We start from the raw sequence: 22,065 nt of genomic DNA, 5'->3' as shown, positions 1-22,065 counted from the left end.
CAGTGTGTGTTTTTCTTACCTGTTCCAAGTCATCTGCTGGGATCTGCTGGAAGCGTTCACAGGCTTGCCAAAACAATATGTTTTCTGCACTGAATTCCTTCTTTAAAAACTCCTAAGGGAAGAGGAAACACATTAATCACTGTAAAAATGTGAATGGTTCATGGGGGTGACTAGCACCATTCCAGTTTGGAGATCCACTCAGCCTAACTGATAATCTCTTTAACATCTCTCCCTTCCAAACCACAACTGCTGGAGAAATAACTTGCTGTAGTACCTGTACCTTAAACATCCCGAGGTGATTCACAGTGGCATAATCAGTAATTAATGGGCTAAAAGACTGACCCAAAAGTTACATTTTAAGAAGTGTTTTGTACTTCTGGATTGACCCAGATTCTCAGTCTTATCCTGTGCAAACGTAAGGAGGGACATAAGTTCTACACAAAGCAGATAACAGGAGCAATTCAATTCTAGAGTGCCATGCTCAGGCATCTCCCTATTAGATGAGAGATCTAATTGGACATCACACCCAGGCCTCCATCATGTACCATGAGTTGGAATCCTGGACCATTTAATATACCATGATGCATAGGTCAGAGAATTTCTGATCAAGGTTAGAATCACTTCTAAATGTAACACCAGCATAAGAGCAGTTCCAAAATGTCCCAAATTACTGCTTTTTATCTCAAAAAATGCATTGAATAAGCAATGAAAGTACATTGATCTCTCTGCTGGAGAATTTAAATTCAAGTAACTAAATAAATCTGGAAATAAAATGTTCATGACCATGGTGAAATGAAATTGTTGAAACAATCATTGGGTTCATCAACATCATTCAGGCAGGATATCTGCCATTTTCATCTGCCCTGGCCTGTATTTGACTACCTACCCACAACAACGTGGCTGACATTTAAATGCCCTCTAAAGTGGTCTGACAAGCCACAGCACTCAGGAAGCAATTAGGAATAGATAATAAATGTTCGCCTTGCCAGCAGCATCCATTTCCTACAGACGAATAAATATGAAAAAAAAACTCATAGGGCAAGGACTGTTTACAATGAATTCCAATTTCTTTCACGTGCAGATTTGTTGGTCACAGATCCCCTCTAATTTACAATAAATCTGTTAATGAAGTTATGTCTTTGCTCCTTTTGATCCTCCTCCAGGCCTCCCCCACCATGTCTAATCTGCTAGAATATCCTTGTAATTCTTTCTTCCTCATATATTTATCTATCTTCTCCTTAATGGACATATCTTCCATTTCTGACCCCTGGTTGGTCACCTGTAAGTGTGAATATCTGTCTGTGTCGACCATTGTAAATCCCTCTTAAGGCATTAGTTACATCACCCCTCTGCCTTCCCTTTTCTACGACTGTCAGCTGGCAATGTACACTGGCGCAATTGTCTGCACACTTGACTGTGTGTCAAACAGTCATGTGTTCAGACCCCACTCCAGAGACTTAAGCACAAAGACTTGGCTAACATTTCTAGTGCAGTTTTGAGGGGGTGCTGCAATATCGGTGGTGTTTTTTTGCACAAGATGTTAAACTGGGAATTTGTGAACTCTCTGAGGGGACCCAAAGGAACCCATAATACTATATTGAAAAAAATCAGGGATGTTATTCCGTATGCTCTGGTAACTGTTTATCCCACATTCAATATCATCAAAAAGCAAATTATTTGGTCATTATTACAGAGCTGTTTGTGGGATTTTGCTAGATACAAATTGATCGCATTCCAACAGTACTTCACTGATGTAAGGCATTTTGGGAACAAAAGAACTTAAGAAATAGGAGCAGATGTAAGCCACGTGGTCCCTCAAGCCTGCCCCACCACTCAGTAAGATCATGACCTATCTAATCTAGGCCTTAACTCCACTTTCCTGCCTGATCTACAAAACACACAATTCCCCTCATGTCCATCCAGCATCTGCAGAATTTCTTGTGTCTCAGATATCTATCTACCTCAGTAAACTCAACCTAGAATACACATAACGCTTCAGCAGATGGACCTCTTCAAGACAGAGAATTCTAAAGATTCACACTCATTTAGAGAAGAAATGTCCCATCTCGGTCTTAACTAGGTATCCTCTTATTCTGAAACAATGCGCTTTGGTTCCAGATAGCCCACAGGGAGAAACGCTGTCATAGCAACCACCATGTCAAACTCCCTCCAAATCTTATAAGTTACCATAGAACCATAGAACCATAGAACAATACAGCACAATGCAGGCCCTTCGGCCCACCATGTTGTGCTGACCTTTAAACCACACCTTAGACTATCTAACCCCTTCCTCCCACATATACCTCTATTTTAAATTGCTCCATATGCTTATCTAACAATCTCTTGAACTTGTCCAACATATCAACCTCCACCACCACCCCAGGCAGCGCATTCCATGTACCAACCACTCTCTGGGTGAAAAACTTCCCTCTGACATCTCCCATGAACTTCCCACCCATTACCTTAAAGCCATGGCCTCTTGTATTGAGCATTGGTGCCCTGAGAAAGAGGCACTGGCTGTCCATTCTATCTGTTCCTCTTAAGATTTTGTATACCTCTATCATGTCTCCCCTCATCCTCCTTCTCTCCAATGAGTAAGGCCCTAGCTCCTTTAATCTCTCCTCTAATCCATTCTCTCTAATCCAGGCAGCATCCTGGTAAATGTCCTCTGCACCCTTTCCAAAGCCTCCACATCCTTCCTATAATGAGGCAACCAGAACTGGACACAGTACTCTAAGTGTGGTCTAACCAGAGTTTTGTAAAGCTGCATCATTACTTCATGGCCCTTAAACTCAATCCCACGATTTATGAAAGCTAAAATCCCATAAACTTTCTTAACTACCCTATCCACCTGTAAGGCAACATGCAGTGATCTGTAGATATGAACCCCCAGATCCCCCTGCTACTCCACACTGACCAGAATCCTGCCATTAACCTTGTATTCTGCCTTGGAGTTAGTCCTTCCAAAGTGTACCACCTCACACTTCTCCAGAATGAACTCCAGCTGCCACTTATCAGCCCAGCTCTGCATCCTATCAATATCCCTCTGTAAGCTTCGACAGCCCTCCACAGTATCCACAACACCACTGATCTTTGTGTCGTCTGCAAACTTGCTAACCCACCCTTCCACCCCCTCATCTAAGTTATTAATAAATATCACAAAAAGTAGAGGTCCCGGAACCGATCCTTGTGGGACACCACTAGTCACAACCCTCCAATCCGAATGCACTCCCTCCACCACAACCCACTGCTTTCTACAGGCAAGCCAATTCTTAATCCACACGGTCAAGCCTCCCTGGATCCCTTGGCCTCTGACCTTCTGAAGAAGACTAACATGTGGAACCTTGTCAAACGCCTTACTAAAATCCATGTAGACCACATCTACTGCACTACCCTCATCAATCTTCCAGGTCACCTCCTCAAAGAACCCTATCAGGCTTGTGAGGCAAGATCTTCCCTTCACAAAGCCATGTTGGCTGTCCCTAATCAGTCCATGATTCTCTAAATGCTCATAGATCCTATCTCTTAGAATCCTTTCTAACAGCTTACCCACCACAGACGTAAGGCCCACTGGTCTGTAATTCCCTGGACTATCCCTACTACCTTTTTTGAATAAGGGGGCAACATTTACCACCCTCCAATCCTTCGGTACCATTCCCATGGACAACGAGGACTCAAAGATCTTAGCCAACAATTCAGCAATCTCCTCCCTAGCCTCACAAAACAGCCTGGGGAATATTCCGTCAGGGCCCAGGGACTTATCTGTCCTAATATTTTCTAACAGCTCCAACACATCCTCTCTCTTGATATCTACATACTCTAGAACATTACCCTTACCAACACTGTCCTCAGCATCATCAAGACCCATCTCCCTGGTGAATACTGATGAGAAGTATTGGTTGAGAACCTCGCCCACTTCCACAGCTTCCAGGCACATCTTCCATATTTGTCTTTAATCAGACCTACCTTTACTCTAGCCATCCTTCTGCTCTTCACATATGAGAAAAAAGCCTTGAGATTCTCCTTAACCCTACTCACCAAAGCCTTTTCATGTTCCCTTCTTGCTCTCCTCAGCCCCTTCTTAAGTTCCTTCCTTGCTACTCTATATTCCTCACGAGCCCTATCCGATCCTTGCTGCTTACACCTTATGTATGCTGCCTTCTTCTTCCTGACTAGTTGTTCCACCTCTATTGTCACCCATGGTTCCTTCACCCTGCCATTCCTTCTCTGCCTTACTAGGACAAATTTATCCCAAACATCCTGCAAGAGAGCCCTGAACATCGACCAAATCTCCATAGTACATTTCCCTTCAAAAATGTCATCCCAATTTACACTCTAATGTTTTCGCCTTATAGCCTCATAATTCACCTTTCCCCAATTAAGTATCTTCCCATCCTCTTTGCTCCTATCCCTGTCCATGACAATTCTAAAGGTTACGGAGCAGTGGTCGCTGTCCCCCAACTGCTCACCCACCGAGAGATCTGTCACCTGACCCGATTCATTACCTAAAACTAGATCTAATATGGCATTCCCTCTAGTCGGCCTGTAAACATACTGTGATAGGAATCCGTCCTGACACACTTAACAAACTTCGCCCCGTCTAAACCTCTGGCACTAAGCAGGTGCTAATCAATATTTGGGAAGTTGAAGTCCACCACGATAATAACCCTGTTATTTTTGCATCTTTCCAAAATCTGCCTCCCAATCTGCTCCTCAGTATCCCTGCTGCTACCGGGGGGCCTATAGGATACTCCCAGTAGAGTAACCGCTCTTGTTCCTAACTTCCACCCAATATTGACTCTAGAGAGGATCCTTCTACATTATCCACCCTTTCTGCAGCTGTTGCAGTGTCCCTGACCAGTATCGCCACCCCTTCTCCTCTTCTCCCCCCACCCCACCATCCCTTTCAAAACACTGAAAACCAGGAATATTCAATATCCATTCCTGCCCCAATGTCAGCCATGTCTCTGTAATAGCCACAATATCATAGTCTCATGTACTTATCCAAGCTCTCAGTTCATCACCCGAATTCCTGATGCTTCTCGCATTTAAGTAAAAGCACTTTAGCCCATCCACCTTACTACTTTTATACCCTGTACTCTGCTTCTCCTTCCTCAAAGCCTCTCTACGTGTTAGATCTGACTTTTCAACATCCACTTCTTCCTCTGACCTACCCCTCTGCTTCCCATCCCCCTCGCAAACTAGTTTAAACCCTCCCGAACCACCCTAGCAAACCTGGCTGCAGGGATATTGGCCCCCCCTTCGGTTCGTGTGTAACCCGTCCTCTCTGTACAGGTCCCACCTTCCCCAGAAGAGATCCCAATGATCCAAAAATCTAAAACCTGCCCTCCTGCACCAACTTCTTAGCCACGCATTTATTTGTCATCTCCTCCTATTCCTACCTTCACTATCGCGTGGCACTGGCAGCAATCCTGAGATTGCTACCCTTGAGGTCCTGTTCTGCAGCCTTCTGCCCAGCTCTCTGAACTCACTTTTCAGGACCTCATCCTTCTTCCTACCTATGTCGTTGGTACCAACATGAACCACGACTTCTGGCTGTTCTCCTTCCTGCTCAAGAATCCTGTGGACCCTATCAGAGACATCTCGGACCCTGGCACCTGGGAGGCAACATACCATCCAAGATTCATGCTCACTGTCACAGAACCTCCTATCTGTTTCCCTGACTATTGAGTCTCCTATCACTACTGCCTTCCTCTTCTCCTCCCTTCCCTTCTGAGCAGCAGGACCGCTCTCAGTACCAGAGACCTGGCTACTGCTGTTTGAGCTCTGCAGGTTATCCCCCTCAACAGCTTCCAAAGCGGAAAACCTGTTATTGAGAGGAACAGCCTCCGGGGTCCTCTGCACCATCTGCCTGTTCATTTTCTGCTAAACTCCAGAGAATATAGGACCTTAGTATACAATCATTCTTCATTACATAAGCCCTTCATATCTGGAATCAATCAAATGAAGCCTATCTGCATTGCCAATGAGGCAAGTGTATCCTTCTTTAAATAATGAACCAAAATCGTACACACTACTCCAGATATGCTCTCACCAAAGTCCTCTACAGTTCTTGCAAAACTTTCCCATTTTTACACTCAATTCCCCTCGCAATAAAGGCCAAAATCCCATTGTCCTTTCTAAATACTGGCACCTGTTAACTTTCTGCTTCATGTATGAGGGCACCTGGATCCTTTTGTACTTCAACATTCCATGGTCTCACACCATTTAATGAATATCCTCCTTTTCTATTCTTCCTACAGTGGAAAGCCATACAGTTCTCCACTTCCTACTCCATCTGCCATATTGTGACCTACACACTGAGCCTATATCCTCCTCATGATTTACTTCACCATCTACCTCCTGTTATCAGAAAACTTTGATAAGATACCCCCATATAATTACCCAAATCATTAACGTTGTTAATGGACAAGGCCCCAGCACTGATCCCTGTTACAATTTGTCGACATGAAAATGACCTGTTTCTCCTGACCATTTTCCATCAGTTAACCAATCCTCTATCCATGCTGATATATTACCCTCAATACCTTGACCCCTTACTTTGTACTGCAACCTTCTATGTGAAACCTATCAAATGCCTTCTGAAAGTTTAAATACACTACATCCACTGGTGTTCCCCATTATCTACCCACTCAGAGAATGTTACTAAATTTGTTGGACACTACTTTTCTTTCATGAAGTGATATTGACTCTGACTCTGAGTTTCTAGGTGTCCTGATAGTATTTCCTTCATAATGGAATCCAGCACTTCTCCACCTCCAGATGCTGGCTGAAGGGACCAATGGTTTTCTCCTTTCACCCTTCCTCTTTTCTTGAATAAAGGTGTTATGGTTACAGTTTTCAAATCAGGTCTGAATGTAGGGAACTTTGGAAGATCACAACCAATGCATCCATTAACATTGCAGCCACTTCCTTTACAACTCTTATGATATAGAGTATACAATCCAGAGGATTTGGTTTGCTTAATACTTTTTCTCAAGCATTGGAAATCCTAGCGCTGTACATCATAAGAATACCTCAGAGAGAAAAAAAATTCAGCAGTCATGACAGTTAAAGGATGTACTTCGCTCTGAATCCAAGGGTCACAGTCCCAAATTAGTATTGGCATTTGGGACTGAGATGAGAAGAACCTTCTATACCTGGACGTCAGTGATTCTTTGGAATTCTCTATCCAAGGGAAGTGTGGAGGCTCAGTCACTGAGTATATTCATACAGAGATCAGTTGGATTTTTAGATGTTAAGAGAATCAAGTGACAGGGGTTACAGTCATAGTCATAATGAGATACAACATTGAAACAGGCCCATTGGTCCTTCAAGTCCTTGCCTACCACCAACCACCCATTTTGCTACATTAATCCAAAGTTTTTATTCCCCCTGCATTCTCATCAACTCCCCCAGATTCTATCACTCACCTACACACTCAGGTAATTCACACTGGCCAGTTAACCTACCAACCCACACATCTTTAGGATGTGGGATGAACCCAGAAAACCTGGAGGAAACCAAGAAAGTGACACAAAGCTATAATTGAATTGGGAGTAGATGTGAAGAACCGGCTAGCCTTCTCCTGTGTCTGTTTCTTCTGCTTTTATATTTTCCAAGTGACCGGGATTGTTTTAATTTCCTGTCTTGTTTTTGCCCCAAGATTTATTTTATTTATTTTTATGCGCCTGCTGTGAAGACAACAATTGTTTAACTTCACTGCCATCTCTTTAGCCTCCATTGTTAATTACTCAGTCTCAGTTTCTAAGAGACCAACACTTACTTTTGCTATCACTTTTGTAAAGACAGCCATCCCATTTAGTCTTTTGTTATGAGTAAATCCTCTCCATGTAGGTATAATCCTTCAAAAAACTCAAAACTAAGCAACGTTTCTGGAAGTGGGGCAGTCAGTCACTGTCATGTGAGAATATTGTTCTTGTTGGGACTTTCACTATGTACACTATGTTCAACCCTCAGAATAGCTTTAGCAATTTTTTATTATGCACTAAAAATACACTTGAATATTTATCACCCCATGTGGGTTGAACTATGGTTAAATGGCTGCTTATATAATCTAGAGAAAGTGGGTTCAGACTCCATCCGTGCAAGTTTGAGTTACGTGTTTTTTTGCTAATTTGCCTGGTTATAACTAGCTGGGATTAGTAAGAGTGATGCACTGGTTCACTGATGTCCTTTGAAGAAGGAAGCCTGTCACACTTACCAAATCCTGGCCTGTCTCTGATCAGCATCAACAATGCTCAGCTGTCCTTCAAATTGGCCTAACAAGCCCCATCACAGCATTGAAACCATTGCCTGTTCTTCAAGAATAAGGCACAAATTCACACTTTTTCTCAAATCATCCAGATCTGGGCAATTATTGGTGATCCTCTGTCCCTAAAATGCCTTAAAAAGTCACCAGGAACAATGGTCACTTGAATTTGAATGAGCAGGAATGTAAAAAGATGCATAGAGTAGTGGACTCAGCCCAATACATCACAGCCACATCCCTCCTAAACATCGAAGGTATCTACAGGAGGCACTGCCTCAAGAAGGCAACATCTATTATCAAAGATCCCACCATCTGGGCCATACCATGTTCTTGCAGCTACCATTGGGCAGGAGGTACAGAAGCCTGAACTCCCACACCACCAGGTTCAAGAACAGCTACTTCCCTTCAACCATTCAGTTCTTGAACCAACCAGAACAACCATGATCACTACCTCAGTATAGCAACACTATGACAACTTTGGCCACTTTGCACTTCAATGGACTGTGTTCTTTTTTGTTCTAATTGTGTTCTTTCTTGTATAATTTTGTAGAAGTTATGCTTTTCTTGAGAATGTTGTGTCTCTGATGCTATGTGCCTGTGATGCTGTTGCAAGTAAGTTTTTCATTGCACCTGTGTGTACATGTACTAGTGAACATGGCGATAAACTTGACTTTAACTTTTGACTTACCAAATTTCACCCCCTCTGATATCAAGAATAACTTGCGTATTAGAGGGGGTGAGACCCTTCATCTGGACTATAAAGCAAAATAGATAATGAGCCAAAGAACAATTTATTAGGAGCATGGTCAAAGATGTAGTAACATAGTGGAAGAACTGGTGTTGGAATGCTAGGGTGTAGGATTCAGGTTAAAGAGGCATCATTATTCCAGAAAGGTAGTAGAGAGCATTTAAGAGGCTAGAATCAAAGGAATATTATACCCCTTCCACAGACGGCATGAGAGGAACTTGGCCAGTAGCCAAGGGTGACAAAACAACAGCTGTTTTCAGTGCAGTAAATGGAGGAACTAGCAGAGATGTGTGACTTATTGCGGAAGGAAATAAAAAGCGAGTTAGCTGAACCACTGGTGCTAATCTTTGTGTAAAATGTTCATAAGCTCCTCCCACCTGTTGAATACAGGATGGGAGAAATGAGAAGAGATGAGGAGATAGATAGTGGAGCAAAGAATTCAGAATAATCCTTGCATTCCGGGAAAATCCAAGAGCATGGAGCATGTCTGGTAGGTGGGGTTGTGGTGGTTGATGACGAAGGGTGGTGAATACTTACCGTAAAGTACTTCACACCAACTGGATCCTGAAGAAGCCGTTCAAAGGAAACTGCCCAGCTGGCTACTGACCTCTCGGAGTAGCACATACTCCCCTGAACATTGGGCAAACTGACATTGCTGTTCAAACTCTGGTCACTTCCCCTTCCATCCACCTCATCGACATTCAGCTCTGTGGGAAATGATTTGTGTTATTGTCTTTGGATTTATAATCTTGAAGTTCAACGAAAAAAAAAAGTCATCTAAAAAAATCATCAATGGCCATGAATTACAATTTGCTGAAAATGCAAGTATCTAACGGATCTAGGAACATAGGCTTAGAGGTGAGACATTCAGTCCCTCAGATTGTTCCACTCCACAAGTCGATCACAATGATCTGTACCTTACCTGGCCTTGCTTGATCCCTTCACATGGAATTATATTAATATCAACTTTTTTTAAAAAATGGTCAGTAGTCACAAACTGCATACTTTTTCTAAATTGAGTGTTAGGGGTCACCCTAACAAATGCCAACATTCATTAAAGAGCTGCTACCAGGAATTACATTACTAAAAGATTTTATTTTTCCAAATGGTATAAATCCTTGGGGCACAATCACCTTATTCAAAGACCAACCAAGAAACTTCAAGCCTCTAGGCATTCACCACAGCAGGGAACTTTGTCCTAAGTGCCAACCATATGGGTGGTACAGAAGTGCAGTTTGTACAATTCCTGTCTCACAGCTCCAATGGCTCAGGTTCAATCCTGACCTCAGGTGCTACGGAATTTGCTCATTCTCCCTGTGACTGTGTGACAATTATCCGGGTGCTCTGGTTTCTTCCAACATCCCAAGGATATGTGGTTTGGTAGGTTAATGGGTTGCTCTGAATTGCCCCTTATGTGCGAGTAAGTGGCAGACTCTGAAGTAGTTGATGGGAGAATAAAATGGGGTTAGTTTAAAGGGAGCTTGATGGTCCATGTGGACTATGGGTTGAGCGGCCTGCTTCCGTGCTGTACAACTCTGTGACTGTAGGAAATGTTTACGTAAGTCTGAATATCCATCATGAGGAGGATTCGCAATGAAACTGAAAGTTGGGGCTTTGGGACACATTGGAGCATTGTGGTGAATCAAGCATAAACCTCAGGTATGTATGCTATTGGCGTGGGGAGATGTGCACAATGCAATGCCATTCAATGGGTGCCATTACTGACCCCACAGGAATGGAGAAGAGTGTGTTTTCCAGCATCATCCAAGGTCAGATCCCTGTATTAATGAGGGGCAGGACAGAGAATTCACAGCCACCCAAAATAAGGCATGTACTTCAGGCACATAGAGATGTATAGATAGGCAACAAAGGCTGGTCTTTCCAGCAACACTCACATCAGCAGCTCAATTAAATGTCATACTAATTACATTTGACATGGTGATCCTCCACTGTCTCATCTCAGCAGCTAACGGAACTCGGCCCAGTGTACAATGCTGCCATAATTATGCAGTGATTGGCACAAAATACCCTGATCCTCACAAAAGAGAGGAGAATTTCACTCAGAGAACATGAGGTTGGTCAGTGTGGGAGATGAACATATCACACATGTTGTCATGGTGCTCTGCTGAAGGCTAAGTATTGCAAAAGGAGTTCTGTCCAACATGAGACAGAGGATCATGGGCTCCACTCCTGTATCAGAAAAGATATTCACCAAGGCCCTAAGTTCCCACTCAAAAGAAAATGGGGAGTTTTCAAATGTATGCAATTCTAGTCACCCCATTACAGGAAGGATGTGGACATTGTGGAAAGGGTGCAGAAGAGGTTTACCAGGATGCTGCCTGGATTAGAGGGTATGAGCTATAAGGAGAGATTGGACAAACTTGTGTTGCTTTCTCTGGAGCATCAGAGGTTGAGGGGAGACCTGATAGAAGTTTATAAAATTATGAGAGGCATAGATAATCCTATCTATAGGCAATCTGAATCTTTTTCCCAGGGTAGAAATGTTTAATACTAGGGAACATGCATTTAAGGTGAGAGGGGGAAAGTTTAAAGGAGATGTGCGGGGCAAGTTTTTTTACCCAGAGAGTGGTAGATGCCTGGAACAGGCTTCCATAGATAGTGGTGGATACCGATACAATAGTGGCATTTAAGAGGCTTTTAGATAGACACATGAATATGTGGGGAATGGAAGGATATAGATCATGTACAGGCAAAAGGGATTAATTTAATTTGGCATCTTGTTCAGCACAGACATCATGGGCTGAAGGTACTGTTCTATGTTCTCTTTGATATCCTGTAACCATCTGACAGCACTATTGAAAGGTCAGTAAGGTTTAGTTAATCCCACCACAGCAATTGGAGATTTAAAACTGAACTAAATCTCCAATAAAAAGTCAGCATCATCAACAGTAACAATGAAACTACTGTCATAAAAAACCCACAAGGTTCAATAAAGTTCTTCAAGGTAGTAAATCTGTTGTCCTTACCCAGTCTTGTTTTATTTGACTCCAGACCCACAGTAATGTAGTTGACCCTTAACTGCTTCTGAAAAGGCTATTCAACAATGCAGAGCAAAGGCAAATAGGGGTGGGTCTTCCAAGCATCATTCCCATTTCATAAACAAGTAATCAAAAGATTAATTGGTCATTTACCTCACTGTTGTTACTGGAATCTTGCTGTGTTCAAATTGGTTTCCTACATTACAAGAGAAACCACTGCTCTTTAAAAATACTTTGAAGTACTTTGGTATATCTTGAAGTTGTGAAAGGTATTCTATAATATTTGGATCCTTTTCTGCTCCTCCCTCCCTCCCCAAAAATGAAGTGTGTCTTATTCCCCACAACCAACCTCTCTCAGCTGGATGTGTCCAATACTCATACAGAAAATCGGTACCTCGCATGGGCTGAAGTCTGCCTTGGAATTACAATCTGTCACTATTATGCAACATGTTGCAACAAGATGCATAGGATAAAACTGATACTGGCTACTTCAGGTTTCTCTTCATATTTGTGGTCCTTAATGATCTTATTGTTCCCTCTCTTTGCCAGCACCTACTAAGCAGGCTTGCTGAAATTTCTACTTTGACGTTTCACTTCTTGAAAGCACTGAGACATGTCAGAATAGGAGCCACTCTGAATACCACAGCGCAGCAGCAGCCAGGAAGAAATCAAAGCTTTCATTCCATCAGCATCTTGTGATATTTGACACACTGAGAGGATTGACACAACTCAAACGCAAAACAGAGAAAGGATTAATAGATCGTTCTGCTGCAGAGTATTCACAAGACCGAATCAGAAGACGCACATGACTTAGTGGCCCAGACTTTCAGAATTCAGCATGAAATTCCCAGGGATTAACACGTAAATGTGAGAGTCCCCAATTGCTGACCAGAGCTTACTCCAGCACTGGACACCCTGGGGAAAATCAGTGTTTTAATTACTTGCACAGGGGTGACACAGTGCTACAGCTCGCAGAGTTGCTGCCTCGCACATACACATCCGGATCTCTGATGTTGTCTGTGTGGAGTTTGCATGTTTTACCAGTGACCACGTGGGCTTTATACAGGTATTCTGGTTTCCTCCCAAAGACGCCCAGGTTGGTTGGCCACTGTAAATTTCCCCGAGTGTGTAGGTGAGCAATAGAAGCCTGAGGCAGTTGTGGGGAACTTGGGGAGAATAAAATGGGATTAGTGTAGGATGAGTGTAAATGAGTGCTTGATGGTTGGTGAATGGCCTGCTTCTGCTCTAGGACCCTGTGACACTTTGGTTACTGTTTTATCTCATAAAATAAAATCAAAAAACTGCAGATCCTGGAAATCTAAAACAAAAACAGAAAATGCCGGAAGTACTCTGCAGGTCAGACTGAATCTGTGGGAAGAGAAACAGAGCTAATATTTTAAATCAAAAATTCTGTCAGAGCTGGGAACTTGACTGGGACATCATTTAGGAATTATTCTGATTTAGGGGCATTCAGTCATAATCCCACAGACTTGCACAATTTAAGCTTTGCACAATTGGTTTCTCAGCCAAGCATATATACCAAATGTCCGAACCTGCAGTTTCTCCTGTACTGAACAGGATTACTATTGCAACAACACATCATCTGTAGGGTAAAATTAACCTATCTCACAATGGTCTAAAGCCAGCACATGATGCAGTCTGGGAAGTTGAACCAGGGCAGGGCATACATAGTGAATGACAGGGCCCCGGGGAGTAAAAGAAATAAGAGATCCAGGGGTACTAGTATATAGTTCCCTGAAAGTGGTGACACAGGTAGACAGGATGGTGAAGAAGGCAGATGGCATGCTTGCTTTCATTGGACGGGGCTTTGAGTACAATAGTTGGGATGACATGTTACAGCTGTACAAGACGTTGGTGAGACCACACCTGGAATGTTGTGTGCAGTCAGATCTCCATACTATAGGAAGGCTGTGATCTGTGATTAAACTAGAGAGGGTGCAGGAAAGATTCACAAGAATGTTTCTGGGACTGAGGGGCTTGAGTTATAAGGAGATTCTGGATAGACTGATCTGTTTTCCCCTGGAATGAAGGAGGCTGAGGGGTAACCTTGTAGATTTATATAGAGCTTGGGCAGGAGGTAGAAGCGGGCTGTGCAGGACTGGGACACTACAAGGCTGGAAGGTGTGAAGGGAAGCTTTCCCTGGAAAATGAGGTCCATGAATTGTCTGGGTGACCATGGCCTGATGTTCAATGGTGGGATCATGATCCAGAGGGAAGTATGAGGAGGCATCTGAGAACTGATGTCTGACCTCTATGAGATAGAGTTCAGTTCACCAGATCTCAACAGCACCACCCTTTGCCATTGGGTTTGATGATGATAACAGGGGTGGTTTTTAGTGAATGGACTGCTGCAAGTTTAGAAGGGGGTAGGTTAGAGTGTGAGAGGGGAGTGAAAGTGTCAAGATGGTCAATGTCATGACAACACTTCTCAGTGAATTTATCTAGATAGGGTAATTGGCCAGAGGGAGGTATCCAGGAGTAATGAAGATGGGGGAAGGGGTCCACTGTTTAGGGTGAAGTCTCCTGGCCAAAGAAATAGGCACAGAGCTTGAAGCGGAGATGGTGGAAGAAGAGTTCAACGTCATGTCAAGCTTGGACTTCATCAAGATGAGAATGTAGGGGGATGAAATTGAGGCAGCTGCCGAGGACTGATGCTTTGGGATCAGAGAGAGGAAGATCAGCAGAGATGGTTAAAACATGTGTTACGGATCAGGTTGCTATTTGGTGAGTGTCCCTTTAAGACATAGTACAGTAGAGTAGTGGTGTGTGTGTGGTGTCATCACGACAGCAAGATTGCAACATGCTGATGTTTTTGCTCAGTCAGTCAGTGAGAAGAGAGAGAGAGAGAGACACTGACTGCTGGTCTCTATAACAATGGATGAAGAACAATAACTGTGTCTGTCACTACAATCCATGTATGGATTTTTGGAACAAACAAGTGGAGTCCACTTCGTCGTTAACCTGTAGAGGGAAATAGGTATCTGTGTGGGCGTCCACGTCTAGAATGCCTTTCGGGGTGGCAGATACTTCGGAACAAAGCAATGGAGATCATCAGTGATTGAGGTGTCGTATGGGTTCCACTGTGGAACATTTGGATTTCTTAATTTCTCTCTATATTCTCTCTACATTTTCTCTTCAGTCAACGGTGGTTTTGCAAAAGCCTTTGCTCACGTTTCACATTATGACTTGCTGAACTGAACTTTGAGAACTACTCCTGGACTTGGAGTTTGGGAATTTGCCACAAACACACTTCGAGTTTAGTTTTGGGGTTAATGTTTAATATCTAACATTTTTACTTTTCTTATTATCATAAGTAGTTATTAATAAAATAGTTTCTAACACATACATGACTCAGTGTGTTTCTTTTTTTGCTGGTACGTAACACATGGTAGAAGTGGGATGGGGGAGGGAGATGAGGTCTGAGGAAAGTGAAGCGGGAGAAAGATCCGTAAGGCTATTGGAATGCAAGAGCTGTTGGAGTTTATGATCTTTGACATATGAAAGGAAGGAGAAAAGTTGTGTATGGCAGCACTGAGTGCGGCGAAGAACAAAGTGGAACAGCGGACCACAACAGCTTTGAGATAGAGTGAGTTGGTATTGTTACAGAGGGAGGTCAAGAGCATGCATGTGCCAATGAGTGGCACTGAGTGTGGATCTGACAATGCGAAGAGAATGGTGCCTCAAGAGACATTGAATAGTTTGCACATACACATCCAGATCTCTCATGCTGTCTGTGTGGAGTTCACATGTTCTACCAGTGACCACGTGGGCTTTCCCCAGGTACTCTGGTTTTGTCCCACATCCCAAAGACGCCCAGGTTGGTTGGCCACTGTAAATTTCCCCGAGTGTGCAGGTGAGTGATGGAAGCCTGAGGGAGTTGAGGGGAATTTGGGGAGAATAAAATGGGATTAGTGTAGGATGAGTGTAGATGAGTGCTTGATGGTTGATGAATGGCCTGCTTCTGCTCTAGGACCCTGTGACACTTTGGTTACTGTTTTTAATGATTTGAAAGTATATTATTTGTTAACTTATTTATTTCACTTTTAGCAATCTCTCTGAAATGTTGATCCTGGCTATAGTTTCAACCAATAAACACTACTGAGCGAGGGGATTAGCTCTGTCTGTTATTAAATCAAGAATGCTGGGAATGTTCAGGCTTTCAGCAACCACTGTGTTCTGTGTCTCACAGCTCCAGTATACTGTCTGCTATTTTTTCCTCTTTCTAACTGCCCTCGTTCATCTCCTTCTATTTATGCATCTTCAGACAGATCAGCTGTGATGAACTAGACAGCACCAAAGCAATTCTGTTACCTGGACAACCATGGTCCCCATTCCATCATAGACATTCGCTCTGTACTCTCTTTGAAAACTAAAACACATCTGTTTCCTTACTGTCCCAGTTCTGATGAAGCATCACTGTCCTGAAAAATTAGCTCATTTTTTTCTCTTCACAGATACTGCCAGAATTGCTGAGTGTCCCAACATTTTCCGTTTCTATTTATGATTTCCAGCATCTTCAGCATTTTGGTTTTCAGTCCACTGTATGCCAAGTTTAATGCATGACACAGAAATGGGAAGGAACTGTCTATCCTCCACATAAACAGGAATACCGATCCCATCTGTTGCTCTGCCTACCGTCTTCCCTTAATCCGCACTTCAACCCTCCTACTGACATATCCTTAAACCTTCAACATGGACCCTGTTTCACTCATTTGATTTTTGAAGTACGTTCTACAGCCTCACAAATCTTTGCCCATGTAAAAAGTTTCTGCTGTTCTACCTTAAATTACATTTCAATGACAGGTTCAATCCTGACTTCTGGCGCTGTCTGTGTGGAGTTTGCATGTTTTCCCTGAGACCATGTGGATTTCCTTGGATGCTCTGGTTTCCTCCCACTTCCCAAAGATATGTGAATCAGTAGGTTAATTGGCCACTGTAAATTGTCCCTCACATATAGTTGAGTGGTAGAATCTGGGGGTAGTTGATGAGAATGTGGAGAGAGTAAAAAATAGGATTAAGATAAGATAAACTAAGATAAGATACCTTTTTTAGTCACATGTACATCAAAACAGACAGCGAAATGCATCTTTTGCGTGGAGTATTCTCGGGCAGCCCACAAGTGTCGCCAAGCTTCCGGTGCCAACATAGCATGCCCACAACTCCCTAACCTGTACATCTTTGGAATGTGGGAGGAAACCGGAGCACCCGGAGGAAACCCATGCAGACACGGGGAGAACGTACAAACTCCTTACAGATAGCAGCCAGAATTGAACCCGGGTCGCTGGCGCTATAATAGCATTACACTAACCGCTACACTACCATGCCTGCCCATATGCAGGATTAGTATCAATGGGTGGTTGATGATCGGCACGGACTTGGCGGGCTGAAGGGCCTGTTTCCATGCTTTATCTCCCTAGGGACTCTATGACTATGGCAAGTTGAAGGTTGATTGCTGGATGAGGCACTGTCTGGACACAGATCAGGATTCTGGTTTACACCCTATGCACTATAGGCATAAAGCTTCAGATGTGAAGAACTTCTGCTGATCTGTCCTAAACTGTATGTTATGACAACAGTGAGAGCCAGAAGTGTGATAGACCACTGGCATGCTGAAGCAACGATTCTACTGTCCTGGTGGCTGAGGATTTTGAGTGCATCTCTAGACTCATGGGGTTCGGCCTGATAAGTATCGTTTCATCATGAACGATCCACAGTCCCTGCTCCGAATTACAGGCTTGAAGCTGAGCAGCAGGAGCGTAAACAGAAGGAACAGCAGAAGGAAGCTCAAGAGGCAGCGATGGAAGATGCAAGAGGCAAACCAGAGAACATAGTCATACTTATACTGCACAGGAAATGCCCTTCAGCCCATCATGTCCATGCCAGCCATCAAGTACCTACCCAGAAGCATTTGATCCATAGTCATCTACGCCTTGGCGATTCAGGTGCTCGTCCAGATACTTTATAAATCTTGTGAGGGTCAATTCAATTAGGAGAAAAGAGTGGGTGGGCTGGGTTTGTTTTTCTTGTGATGAAGAAGGATGAGTGTGTACCTGACGAACACAACATTTGTGAGGGGCACAGACGGGGTAGATGGTGAGAAACTTTTCTCTTTATCAGAGTTGTCTTTAACTAGAGGTTTAAGAGTCTCTGCCTCCAACACCTCTCCAGATTCCAATCACTCACTGTGTGAAGAAAATCTTCCTCAGGTCCTCTCTAAACCTTCTACTGCTTCCCTTAAACCTTCAGTTAAAGACAACTCTGCTAAAGGGAAAAGTTTCTCACTATCTACCCTGTCTGTGCTCCTCACACATTTTGTATTCATCAGCTACCCACTCATCCTTCTTCATCACAAGAAAAACAAACCCAGTCCATCCATTCTTTTCTCCTAATTGAAATGTTCTATCCCTTGCAACATCCTGGTGAATCCTCCATTGCAATCAGATCCTTCCTAAAGTGTGGTGACCAGAACGGGAACACAGTACTCCAGCTGTGGCCAAACTAATGTTTTACATAGTTGTACCATTTACCTTCCTTCTCTTATATCCTATGTGCTGATAAGTATTTTTATGCTTTCATAACCACCTTATCTACCTGTTTGCCACCTTCAGGACTTGTACACCAAGGCTCCTCTGTTCCTCACTACTTCCTGAGGTCTTACCATTCATTGTGTATCTTCTAGCTTTACTAGTCCTTCCAAAGAACATTACCTCACAATGAGACACAAGACACTGCAGATGCTGGAATTCTGGAACAACATACAAAGGCGCTGGGGGAACTCAGTAAGTCTGGCAGCATCTATGGAGGGAAATGGACAGTCAACGTTTTGGGTCGAGTCCAGATGAAGGATCTTGACTTGATGTGTTGACTGACCATTTCTCTCCATAGATGCTACCTGACTCACTGAGTTCCTCCAGCAAAACTCAACAAGTCAAGCAGCATCTGCGGAGGGAAACAAACAGTCGATGTTTCGGGTCGAGACCCTTCATCAGGACTGGTCATCAGGTATTGGGTAATTGTGTATCTTGATCTCTGAGTTTACATCAAACAGTATTCAGCTTAGCCCACAGCTTCTGAAGTAAAACTCCAATACCATGTTGAGAGACCGTCTTTGATTGAGACCTTAAACAGAACCTATGGTCACCACTTGAACTGATGCAAAAGTTGAATGCAGTAATTTGAAGGACAGGTAATTTGAAGAAGGACTTGAGTCCAAGGGAACATTTATCCTGAACTGATAGGGGCAAAACCTGATTATTTTGTCACTTGGCATGTTTCTATTACGGGATTTTTCTGTGCATTCTCCGGATGCTGCAACGGACATTACACTAAATCACACAGTTAGCTGTTTTTAGAACTTCCTGATAGTTATAATAGTTGTTGTGGAAATAACCCTGTTAAAAAAGCCTGTGAATTCATGAATCATTCATGAGTCATGGTTTCAGTATGAAAAGGAATTCCCAAATTTCTTAACGTAGAAATCCAAATCCACCCAGCCAAACCTGGCCAGAACATTTGGGGCCATGACTGTTGAGTTTAGACATCCAAGTACACACCCTCTCTTGAGCAGGCCCCCAGCACCCTGGCTCCTACTTCTAAGGCCTCACACCTGCCTCTCTCTGCAAGCTTCTCCCATTTATTACCCCTTGAGATCTCTGACATCCTGTACACTCCTTATTCCTTCAGCCTTTTGTTAGTTATCATACCTTCAGTGTTTTGTCCTTTACCTCTTGATTGCCATTTTTAGACCTCTCCATCTCTTTCTACTTCCCTCTCCTCCAATAAAATGCTCATTAAAACCTATCACTTTGCCTGAGTTTTGGCTCAGCTGTCTGAAGATTTCTTTATATGGCCAGGTTTAATATTTTCTCTGTTAAAATTCCTGTGATCCCCCTGGAAAGTCTTTTCGATGTTACAAATTCTAAACAAGTACACAATGTTGTTAAGATTTTGACTCAAAGAAAGCATTGACCACCAGTCCTAAGCTTAACTTCTCAATGCTGTTTTTACTTAAGATGCAATGGTATCCAGGCTGAAATCAGAAGGCCAATCCTGAAATTATTTAAATGTAATAGGGATTATACCCAGGTAGAACCCTACTATAGTGGGTGTCCACATTCACTATCACACCCAAGTGTTACCAGTTATAGGAAAGAAAACAGCGTTGATTCAGTTAAAAAACAGAAACAAAAGAATGAATGCAGGCACGGTAGTGTAGCGGTTAGCGTAACGCTATTACAGCACCAGCGACCCGGGTTCAATTCTGGCCACTGTTTGTAAGGAGTCTGTACGTTCTCCCCGTGTCTGCATGGGTTTCCTCCAGGTGCTCCGGTTTCCTCTCACATTCCAAAGACATACGGGTTAGGAAGTTGTGGGCATGCTATGTTGGCGCCGAAAGTGTGGCAACACTTGCGGGCTGCCCACAGAACACTATGCAAAAGGATGTATTTCACTGTGTGTTTCGATGTACATGTGACCAATAAAGATATCTTAAATAGGTTTTACGACAGATGATCACACAAATTTACAGACAGATAAAAATGCCTTGCATACGTATCAAACCCCAGTGAACCACAGCCATTGGGAAAAGCTGTGCAAGTAACAAATAGGGACATGTAGAGAAAATGAAGAACTCTCTAATTTCATTGGAAATAAATTGGGTTCTGTTATTATTTATCAATATCGCAGGAATCCCCTGTTCTGCAAACATGATTCTGACTGTTGTGGTTATTGTTGTAGCTCTTAAGACTTCCACTCTTCTGAAAAATGAGAACTTGGAGTAGCAGTCGATAAATATGAGATAACATTCTTGCTTGTATTTGAACCAAGTGACAGGAAGCCAACACTATAAAACCAACATTATAAAGGACAAGCAGTGCCTGTACAATGAAAACATGGAACAATGCTAAGGTCATCAATGTTGCTGATACCCAAGATGGTAGTTCATTGACCCGAGACAGATGAATGAAAGCAAATCCAACTGCGAGGTACGCCAGAGCTGATGGAAGGGGAAGCATCAGCAGCAACACCAACATCACCATCAACAACACCAGCATCATGAGCAGCAATACCAACACCAGTAATACCAACACCAGTAATACCAACACCAAGAAGTCAATGTGACTTCTACAGAAACAGGGATAAGTAATGCCACATCATCAGAGCAATGTACCAATTCATCACTGGGACGAATGACTACAGCCAAGTCAACAAAATGGAGATGTAATATTTCAACACCCCTTTACCATGGGGAATTGAAGGTAAATTTCAAGGGAACTATCCATAAAAAAATGTTTTACAGTCATAGAGTCACAGAGTTATGCAGCACAGAAACAGGCCCTTCAGCTTAGCACGTCCATACCGACCAAGTTGTCTGTCTGAGCTCGTCCCACTTGCCTGTGTTTGGCCCATATCCCTCTAAACCTTTCTTTATGTCGAGTAGGTAGTGCAGGGGCGGTAGTGTGGCCGTTAGCGTAACGCTATTACAGCACCAACGACCCGGGTTCAATTCCGGCCGCTGTCTGGAAAGAGTTTGTACATTCTCCCCGTGTCTGCGTGGGTTTCCTCCGGGTGCTCCGGTTTCCTCCCACATTCCAAAGACATGCAGGTTAGGAAGTTGTGGGCATGCTATGTTGGCACCGGAAGCATGGTGACACTTGTGGGCTGCCCCCAGAACACTCTACACAAAAAGGTGCATTTCACTGTGTGTTTCGATGTACGTGTGACTAATAAAGATATCTCATCTCATTTATCTGTCCAAGTGTCTTTTAAATGTTGTAATTGTACCAGCCTCTGCAGCTTCCCACCTCTACAGTGATGTTATCTTATTGGAAATGTTACACTATTGTAATATCAAGTAATGAACTCCATCGTAGCTGAGGCGTATTATTTTGTACTTCTGGCACATCATTGACTGGTACACTATATTCTGTATAAGGAGAACCCATTGAACCACTCAGACAGACCATAGCATGAAGGCTAGAGAATAAACAGTTTGTTGAGCCACAGATTTTGAAATGGAAGTCTAA

The 22,065-nt window shown here is 43.1% G+C and overlaps 1 protein-coding gene across 5 annotated transcripts in view; it reads right to left on the bottom strand.

Annotated features, from left to right (window-relative positions):
- The window catches only part of LOC127569425 (regulator of G-protein signaling 14-like), an 88,018-nt gene that overhangs the window by 39,799 nt on the left and 26,154 nt on the right, over positions 1-22,065 (bottom strand). For all 5 annotated transcript variants that reach the window (XM_052014053.1, XM_052014058.1, XM_052014055.1 and 2 more), the window contains 2 exons: positions 9,558-9,727; positions 20-112 (listed from right to left, as the gene is read on the bottom strand). In XM_052014053.1, coding sequence (XP_051870013.1) covers positions 20-112; positions 9,558-9,727 — 263 coding nt within the window. The remainder of the gene's footprint in view (positions 1-19; positions 113-9,557; positions 9,728-22,065) is intronic.

Source organism: Pristis pectinata, chromosome 4, assembly GCF_009764475.1.
Source record: "Pristis pectinata isolate sPriPec2 chromosome 4, sPriPec2.1.pri, whole genome shotgun sequence".
Lineage (NCBI taxonomy): Eukaryota > Metazoa > Chordata > Chondrichthyes > Rhinopristiformes > Pristidae > Pristis > Pristis pectinata.
Note: the sequence above shows the minus strand (reverse complement) of the source record. Positions and strands in the feature narration are given on the sequence as shown.